Raw genomic sequence first — 10017 nt, 5'->3', positions numbered from 1 at the left:
TTGGTCTGTTTTTTTTCCCATCATAACATACTGAAATAGGAATTTTATGCATAAACACTAAGATTATTTAGTGACCTATTGCTGATTGTATTTTGTTGATGATCAACTCTGAGTCTTAGCCACACCTACTCATCTTATCTGAATTGGTTTATGTGGCAGTGTTACAGCTTTAAAAGGCTGGACAACTCCCTCTAGATTAGAAACATATTTGCTCTCTACTTAGTTCCACTCTCAGTTTCAACCATTATATGGAAATGGACCAAATGGAGAGCCAGAAGAGAAGGGGAATAAGCAAAGAGGACCTGATATGTAAGCTGAACGACATTTTCTACTGAGCTTTTTAAATGTTACATAACGGATTGTGTTAAAGTAAATAAATATAATATATGATTAACATTAGACTGGGTTAAAGATCAACAAATGTGTTGTTTAGTCTTCGCTAAACCGGCTTCCATGTTAACATTGTCAACATGCTATCAGTTACATGAGCTGAAGTACATTGTGTATGCTGTATAAGTAGGAGCTTACCTGTGCAGGTGGAAAGCAGACACAGAGGCAAAGGCATAACATAACTGCATCACCATAGAGACAGAACTCACATGTCACAGAGATAAAGAGTCCCAAAAGCATGTGACTGTGAGTGTTTGTGTGTGTTTCCCTTTTTGTGTGTGTTTATTCACACTCTATGAAGGCAGGTGGCCAAGGACAGTCATGTTACGTGGTTGTATTTGGCTTGTGTGAATGTCCCTTCATTTGGTTATAGATAAGGGCTTGTTTTCATATCAGAGTTTTTGCAGAATAATTATTTCCCAGGTCTTTGTTATCTCCAACCTGTTGGACAGGATCATGTGACATAAGGCAGATAGACAGCACACACATCATTTACATACATCCACTTTCAATTAGATCTTTATTGACAAGGAGGTTCAAATCAATAAAACATGAATTGGGTGAACAGATTATTAAGGAATAATTTGTTGTAATTGTTCCATTTAGGTTTAGGATATATATAAATGGTAGAGTGAAGTTCTTCAATAATCAAAACATTATGGTGCTATGGTGTAACTCATCAGCCAACTTACATTTACATACCTTGGCATTATGTCATTATGATATATCTATGATTATGTAATAACAATCCTCATAAGCTTCCAACATACTCAACATAATAATTGTCAGAGAATATATGAAACAGTGGAAGTGAATTTGCAACTTTCTGTGATGTGCAATAATCCTCCTCCACAGTTTTGCAAATGTGGTAAATTTCCATTACTTCAACTACAGGAAGTTGCATTTCCTGTGGTTTGGCCTAGAAAGAGAGCTTTTGCTTAATGTAATATGAGAACAAAAGAAATAGTTACTTGAAATATGAGGCCATGAATCTTTATGTTAAAATGTAATTAGCCTACTCTGACAATGTAAGAATGCTCGCTCAGGTGAAGTCAGGTGAAGTCAGGTGAAGTCAAATGCACCTTTGATATTTGACAATATACAATGTCATGGAAAACTGGTCTGTCTATAAATATGAGGCTAATACTGTGATCACAACTGATTTATTGTGAAATATAATGACTCTGAAAAAAAGATAGAAATACACCCATTAGAGCTGGAAACTATGACACAGCCTATGACACAATGACCCTTCCCTTACTTAATGACTTCTTTTATTGTCACAGCAGTACTTAAGAGATCATGTTGCCTAAGTAAATATTTTACTGTTTGCACTGTGTACTTGACAATCTCTCTTTATGTAAACTCTGAGTTTCTCTGTGTGTGAACCACTATCCAAACTTTAAGATAAAACACTGAGATACAATCCATTGATGCATTATAGTTATAAATGATGATCTATTTTTGAGAAGGTCAGAAGAAATCTTATCTACTTTCAGCCACATATTCCTCACCTTTCTTCAAACATTGCAAACCTCATACTTTGTACTGACGAGGAGTGTTTCCTCTCTGCTTCATGATTGTTTTAAGGATTTCACAGTATTCTAAACTCTGTTGTTTCTCTTTGTGTGTCTCTCCGTAGCTGAACGGACAGGGTCTTTGGGATGTGTTGGTTGGTTCATAGTCATACTCTCTGGCATCTTTACAGTCTTACTCTTCCCTTTAACCATCTGGTTTTGTCTGAAGGTGAGTGCTTTGCAGGGAACGTGTGTCTTCTCTATTGGAAGTTTGAATGTGAATTTGACCTGTGATTTGAGCCTTGTGGTCTGGTCTTGCAGATTGTGCAGGAGTATGAGCGTGCTGTCATCTTCAGACTGGGCCGCATCACAGACAGGAAGGCTAAAGGACCAGGTAGAAACACTCATAATGTATATATTTACTTATTTCTGGACCAATTGTAAAAATATATATGTGTATAATATCCTGATATGGGGATGCCATTTTGTAATTGTAAAAAGAAAAAAGTCACTTTCCCTTTCCCTTCATTTAAAAAATCTATCTTTCTCCTGTTTGTCCAAAGGAATTTTCTTTGTTTTGCCATGCACTGATACCTTTGTAAAAGTGGATCTGCGTACAGTTTCATTTGACATCCCACCCCAAGAGGTACACAACAGTTGTTGGGCGAAATGCTCTCTTACAGCATAATGAAATGATTTCAGTTCAAATCTGTGGACATATACACATAGTATACGTAACATGTATTTCTAATCTAGATCCTGACCAAGGACTCAGTTACAGTTTCTGTGGACGGAGTGGTGTACTTCCGGGTCAGTGATCCCATTGCCTCTGTGGCCAATGTGTCTAATGCTGACTTTGCCACCCGTCTGCTGGCTCAAACTACCCTCAGAAATGTCCTGGGGACCAAGAACCTAGCTGAGCTTCTGTCTGACCGTGAGGGCATCGCTCACAGCATGCAGGTATCAAAGAGTATATTCAATTTATAAGTCCCTAATGTTTCACGATGGTCAATTTGATTGTGAAGTGGCTGCCTTTTAGATAATTACTATTGCCTGAACAGTCTGATCTGTTTTATTTTGCTTATATAGGCCTCTTCTAGATTACTGGGATCTCTTTTGAGTCTTTTTGTGGAATCACAAATATTTACTAAATATTGGAGTAGCTTGTTCATATGTGTGTTGTGCTGTTTGTGAGAACATTATTTACAAAAGTTGTAATACATTTTGTGGTATAGTTTTTCAAATATAGAGTAATGAATAGACACTATTGAACAGTGATTATCACTTTAAATTTGGTATGACAGACCCACAGACAGGTAACAATATTTTGTTGCCATGAGATTTATATACAAAAAACAAGTTGATTACCTACTAATAAGACGTAATTATTAGTTAGGCAGACAGACAGGTTTCAGATTCTGACAAAGATTAGTAGCCAAAATGAGCTATGTGGATATATGTCTTGGTTTTCTTGACATTTCTGACTTTATTTAGATAAGTGGATATCCTATCTGGTTGGTATATTAGTATTTTTCTCAAAATGCACCACATTGACCAATATAATGAAAGCACATTGCATTGTTAACTACAGGTGTAAACTCTTCTTCTTGTCTTTTCCAGTCCAGCCTGGATGAAGCCACAGATGACTGGGGTATCAAGGTGGAGCGTGTGGAGATTAAAGATGTGAAACTGCCAGTTCAGCTACAGAGAGCTATGGCTGCTGAAGCAGAGGCTTCACGAGAGGCCAGAGCCAAGGTCAGGACACATATAGTGTTAACAGAAAGATTTACTGTAAAACACAATGTGCAAACACAAGTATTAAATGGTCATTAAGGAGGGAAAAACACATCATTTGGGGCAAAGATTTGCAGGCATTTATTTTATGATGGTTATTGTGTGCTGGGCTAATGTTTTTATTCAACTGTCAATAGGTAATTGCAGCAGAGGGTGAGATGAATGCATCTCGTGCCCTGAAGGAGGCTTCCCTTGTCATTGCAGAGTCTCCATCAGCCCTGCAGCTCCGCTACCTGCAGACTCTTAACACCATTGCAGCAGAGAAGAACTCCACCATCATCTTCCCCCTACCCATGGATGTCTTGTCTCACTTCATGCGGAAGTGAAACCTCAGCTCAGTTTGCTGAGTTTAAGGGAAATAAAAATAATAATTTGATGGGCTTTGGGATTATTAAAGTTTTATTGCTGTATGCATGATATTTTCACAAATTGATCAGTCTATGGTTAATATAGTACAGCTGTGATTGGGCCAGTCCTCTTAATGTGATCTGGAAGAAATCCACAGTAGTCAGCAGAGTTTACATGTCTTTGAAAAGAAAGGAAACTAGTATCTTTTTATTTTTAATGACATAATGAATAGTGTATTGTTGATGATATTATATGATGTTATGTTGATCAGTTGCATGTTTTGATACATTAAATGTAAAATTTGTAAAGCCAACAATATTGAAGTTTCTTTTTTTTTTTGTCTTGCATATGGCTTAAAAATTGTGTGGTTGTCATGGGCCAAAGGCCAGTGGCTTGGATGGGCCTGTGGAACATGACAATGGCACAGTTGTTAGTGAGTGTTGTGTGAGTGTTTTTCAGTCTCTCATTCTCAGCCTCTCAGTTGTTTAAGCTTTCTGCAACTTCTGTTTTTCATTAAAAGTAATCAGTCGTGACCTGGTAATATGCCTGATATGTCCCCCTTTAATAGGGTAGAATTTCAGTTCATTTCATGTTGACCTATCACATTTAAGGCTAAAAATTTAGCACTTATTACTAATTCTGTATCAAATGTGCTTGTATACAGAGTCAAGAACAACTGTACACATATGTACTTCTTTTTGGTGTGTTAGGGTTCTGGCTGGGTCTCCAGTTTTTCTTCCTGTGTGTGGTAGGTGCAGCTACCCCTGACTTCCCCTTACTGGATGTTATATAGCACACAACAGCTTTGATCCAACCATAACATTTACAGCAATGGCAACAAAATCCTAAATGTAATCGCATTCCATGAAAGACCCTGTACCAGTACACCTTCCTTCACAGCTTTGTGTTGTCAAGCATTGGTCCTGGTCACACTCCAAAAGAGTGTGACAGTGTTACAGAGTTGTCGTTTTTTTCAAACATCAAGTATGAAACAATTTTTCCCACTGTGTGTCCATGATTTAGACAGCACATGAAAGGGTCAATTCATCATTATTATCTGCATTTTAGCACATGTGAACATGCCAAATTAACTGTGAAGATGCATTGCATTTTGGGGACTTTTTTTCACCTCATTCTTCTCTTTGTATAAATCATGTACAATCATTCATATAACTACCACTTTAGATTCAAATACAATGTAGTTATTTGAACAGTTTAATTTTTAAAACACCATATCACACAGGCCCGGCCCTAACCAATTTGGCGCCCTAGGCAAGATTTTAGTTTTTAGAGTTATGCTTTAACATGAATGATGTACACTTTAACACTGATGTAAAGTTTAACACTATAAACACACTTTAGACAATATGAACTGTAACACAACATACAGCTAGGCTTACAACTATAATAAAGTGGTGGAAAAGGAATAGCATTTTGATTGACTATTACAAGCTAAGAAAACCTTAGCTAACCAGATGTTAATAAAAATGCTGAATAGATCTAATATTTACATATTTCCCTGAAGAAACCCAGCGAGCACAAACCGTAATTTCAACGTTGATTTCCGGTTGAAAACAGGTTGATATGAGGTCTGAACGTCTTTTCAACCGTCTAAAAACGGTTACAACATCAACGTGTCACATAACACATATTTGTTTGATTTCGGTTGATAATTACCTCAGTTGTAGCTCTCTACAGAGATTGATTTTTTCTATAAATGAGAGGAGGTGAAATGACGCCTAAACAAAACGTAATTTCAACGCATTTAATGTTGAATATCATAAATATGAAACTATATAGGCTATGTCTGCACACTAAATAAACTGGGACTTTTCTATACAGCAATTCCCGGTGAAATATGGTTTATATGTGAACGTTGAATAAACGTCTCCATATAGCCGGTAAAAAACTTTCACTTTTCAACCAATTTTCAACGTCTTTTCCCTAGTTACCATAGACGTCTTTTAGAGGTCTTTAAACCAAAATGTGCTTGCTGGGAAGTAAGGTGGGAGTAGTTACAGTACTATTTTCCATAACAACTTAGGCCCTTCCATAACATTAACTTGCGTTAAAACAGTAGTATATATAGCTTTTTATTGATTAGCAAACCATGTTATGCTAATGGTTAACGACGTTATTGTCATTCTGCAACAGACAAATAATGTCATGACATCATCTTTATTGTAACGTTACCTCTGTCTTTGTCTCGTTTTTCCTCCTCTTCTTTTCTTTTCTTCCTCCCCTGGGCACCAGACAGTTTGGGACGTTTTGACATGTTGTTGTTGAGCTTGCCTTGGGGTCACATCAAAAAATGCCCCCCCCCCCCCCAGGTAGCAGGTAGAGTCTAATTAGTCGGTGGGGGGAGGGGGGGCGTCTTAGGAAAGTAAGGTGTCATCATTATTATTATTATTCCTATTTAATAGGCTTTGCTATGCAGTTAAATTAATGTGGGCTTATTATCTTCACATTAAGACACAATATCAAGTAGTTTTAAGAAAAGAAAAAAGTCTTTTTTTCTTCCCCCATTTGTGGCGCCCCCTGGATGGACGGCGCCCTTAGCATGTTAGTACTGCCTATCATGCCATGGGCCGGCACTGATATCACACACACTGGTGTCTTCCAAGACATACAGTTGAAGGCTAACTCGTGTAATGTATGGCAAAGTCAGTTTGTCAGTCAAAATGTTCATATATTTATTTAAATAGCTTTATAATTACTAGATGAATTGCCATGCATGGTTCCCAAGGAATGAATCCTATTGACTTTATAATCCCATTGCCTTTTATCTACAAATGTGACGTTCTTTCAGTCTCTCAGTTTCTCCCCACACCTTCTAAATAACCAAACGTACTGCAGTCCAGACTCAATGTGTTTCAGCCTTTATAAACCTCCATAATGAGAGATCTTCATTATGTCGATGCAATCTGCCAGTCAGCCTTGCTCCAATATTACAGATCACTGTATAAAAGATAAATGTACAACTGAAGGCTGACACTATTTCACTAATCCAGCCCTGGCGCCTACCTGCAATTACCTAGTTCAGTTTACATATCTCCCATATCTCTGCAGCATTTGCAGTGATATGTGAAACATTCGTCCTTGACCTGTAGGCCTACTTATGTTCCGGTATAAGAACTCACTAATCAGTGCAGTAGACCTGCTCTATGTGAAAAGTGTTAAGAGGTACATATATTTTCTAACTTTGGGAAGAGAGAGCATTAGTACTTATTATTGGCAGGTTAGTTGGATATCATGAGTTGCAGCACTGGACTGTAGTTTATGTGCTTTTATTGTTCAGTCTTGAAGCCCAAAGTGTCCTTGCAGGAGAAAGGTGGAAAGTCTGAGCACGGGATATCTCACGTCAAAAAGTTTGATATCACTAAACTCTAAATCTGTAGTATACTTTCAAGCTTGTAATCAGCTGTTAAATAAGACAATCCTGTATCCTGAATACATGTTGCCTGTAGCTATGTGTGAATTGAGGGCAGGACTTATCCTTAAATGAAACAAGAGCATCACATAACTTCTTTTTAATATTTTATTTTTGAATATTCTTATTAATATTTAGGTACCGTATTCTCCCCAAAAAGTACAAATGAGAGCATCAACATACTGTGTGTACATTACGTGTTGAAGTATCTCATTCCTCATCCTTTAGGCCTCCTATATGCTACACTTACATTTTGACCATCACAATGCAGAAGAGTAAAAGAAGAGAGCGGGAGAGTGAGAAACAGCAAAGACAGAGAAAACATGCTTCTAGTACTTTGTTGGTGCACTAAGACACAACTCATGTTGTAAATGTATTTACATTCAAACATACAATCAGTGCCAGAACGAACAAATTCAGTAAACATTGTCTCTGGACCAAATCCACAAGGGGTAATTGTATAGCTTACCTACACAAGTTTAAATTCTAGTGCTGAAAGCCATGGACACATTTGTTATGACAGTGTTTAAATATCAACATGGATGTTTCAATCGCTAATGAATTAGTTAATTCACCCATATGTCTTTTGGGGAGGCTCAACCAAGTGCTACATATTAAATGGCTGCTACATACTGTTCAGACAAGAGGTCCTTCCATATTTAACAAAATCACATGATCGACTTATATAAAATCATTACATTTTTGACATTCAGCGCATAGTGAGACACAGATGTCCACAGGACACATTGAAGGGTCATTGCGATACCAGTTTGTAGTGAAATATTAATTTAGCTGTTGTTTGTAAACAATAGTTTTTGTTGCATTCTTGTAGACTATGTGTTTTTTTGCACCTGAGGTGACCTTTAGAAGGAACCTGCAGAATCATTCAATTACATACAGGTGAACTTTCATTCTAAACACTTGTGAAAACACAGTGACTTTCTGACTGGTATGTTCTTACAACTGATCAAATACATTCTCAAAATCATCAGTCTGGTATAAAATTGGTGAGAATTGGGATACATTTCTCAAATCATATGCTGTACTTGACATTCTTTTGTTTGAGAGCATGTAACTCTGTGTTCGCATCATAGAAAAAAGATTGCTTTTCAACATCAAAAGTGCTGGTATAGCACATTTGATATCTACTCACAAGTTTATTACTGGAAAAAACTTTACATGCTGGTAAAAAGTTACCATTTACTCAACCTGTAGAAGTGACCAGGGCAGGAATTTAAAGAAGGCCCTGTGGCAGGCTTAAGAACCCCCCCCCCCCCCCCCAACCCTTCCCTTCATGCATCTACTTAACAATATTACATTAGTCACTAATCCTATCTTATTCCTCAAACAGCAATGTTGCTGCAACTGTCTACAGCCAACACAGCCTTTATTACCCTCATCCGTTCTCTCTTGTCAACTTGAACTTCGTCTTTGTAAAGGATACCACTCATGTGTGAGTAAGTCACTGACTGTATAGTTGACTTGGTCAAAGCAGCTCCAGATGAAAGATTAGGACCCTGAGGGTAAGTTTGTCAGTAGAGTACAGCACAGGAGGCAGCTACGACACTTATAAAATACGTCTTCTTTTTATATACCAAAGGTTGATTTCTCTATAGTGGAAAATTATCTTGGGAAATATCTTGACAGTGTATTATGTCCCGTAGAGAACCTATACAAAAGAAAATGCTAATCTAAATTTAAAAAATAATTCCCTGAATGATTCATTTCTACACACTGAGAATACAGTGTAATTTGCAAAAGTTTAGAAGATAAAAATCAATAAAAAGTGTTGTTCAGATAAACAAAGCAGAAGCATCAGAAGGAAGCTTCTGTGTATGTCATATTCTCATTTTATGAAGAGGTTTACATACTGTAGGTTCAGAAAGGGCTACACTAATCTAGTACATCACAAAGAGGTAAACAGAGGTTTAACCTGTGTTTTTTAAAACCTACATAGCTTATAGACCCAAATCATTTAATAAGACAGTCACCCTGAACACCACCTATGTATCAGGACAAGTCCAAAATATCCATAGTCCATTCTCCAGGGGTACATCACATATTCCATTTGTGTCCCATAGGTGATATTTTCAAAGTTCATCTCTCATTTCCTTCATCCTCAATCCTAATAAAGAGACAAATCACAGCAATAATAACATTCACATTAAGACTGGAAGACTTTCACGGTACATGCTTTCTTACGTAGCAAAATACATGTAATAAATAAATGAGATAACATCACATTTTAAAGAAATCCACAACAACGTTTAAAACAGCAAGTCCTGTGCTAAGTCCCCCCCCCACCCCCTTTTAGCTTTGAGCTCCCTGGTGTTTTGTTGCTGCTGTTGAGCTACAGACACAATAGACTGCACATTCCCGATGAGGTAAAATACAAAATGGCAGACTTTGTTTTTGCAAGTTGACCTGAGGGATCCCAAAAGTGAAGAGTAGCCCATGTGGCAACACTCTGTACTATAGGAAGACCTGGTGAGGTTTTTTTAAAAGACTTTCAACATTAAGTTCTCTATGTTTTACAGG

The 10017-nt window shown here is 37.3% G+C and overlaps 1 protein-coding gene across 1 annotated transcript; it reads left to right on the top strand.

Annotated features, from left to right (window-relative positions):
* The first annotated feature begins 248 nt into the window (after window positions 1–248).
* Window positions 249–4576, top strand: stoml3b (stomatin (EPB72)-like 3b). Its single transcript, XM_053331003.1, has 7 exons — window positions 249–309; window positions 2033–2136; window positions 2229–2301; window positions 2471–2553; window positions 2664–2867; window positions 3528–3662; window positions 3839–4576. Exons 1-7 carry the CDS (start codon window positions 249–251, stop codon window positions 4025–4027), a joined length of 849 nt encoding a protein of 282 aa, XP_053186978.1. The 3' UTR covers window positions 4028–4576.
* Window positions 4577–10017: the final 5441 nt, after the last annotated feature.

The sequence above is a fragment of the Scomber japonicus genome, chromosome 13 (assembly GCF_027409825.1).
Source record: "Scomber japonicus isolate fScoJap1 chromosome 13, fScoJap1.pri, whole genome shotgun sequence".
Lineage (NCBI taxonomy): Eukaryota > Metazoa > Chordata > Actinopteri > Scombriformes > Scombridae > Scomber > Scomber japonicus.
This window is presented reverse-complemented; position numbering and strand designations above follow the sequence as displayed.

Bases quoted from the DNA above. Each gene is read 5' to 3' on its own strand.
- stoml3b (XM_053331003.1), top strand. From the start codon at position 249: ATGGAAATGGACCAAATGGAGAGCCAGAAGAGAAGGGGAATAAGCAAA. The intron at 2,554-2,663 runs GTACACAACAGT...TTTCTAATCTAG, and splicing joins TTGACATCCCACCCCAAGAG to ATCCTGACCAAGGACTCAGT. The intron at 3,663-3,838 runs GTCAGGACACAT...AACTGTCAATAG, and splicing joins CACGAGAGGCCAGAGCCAAG to GTAATTGCAGCAGAGGGTGA.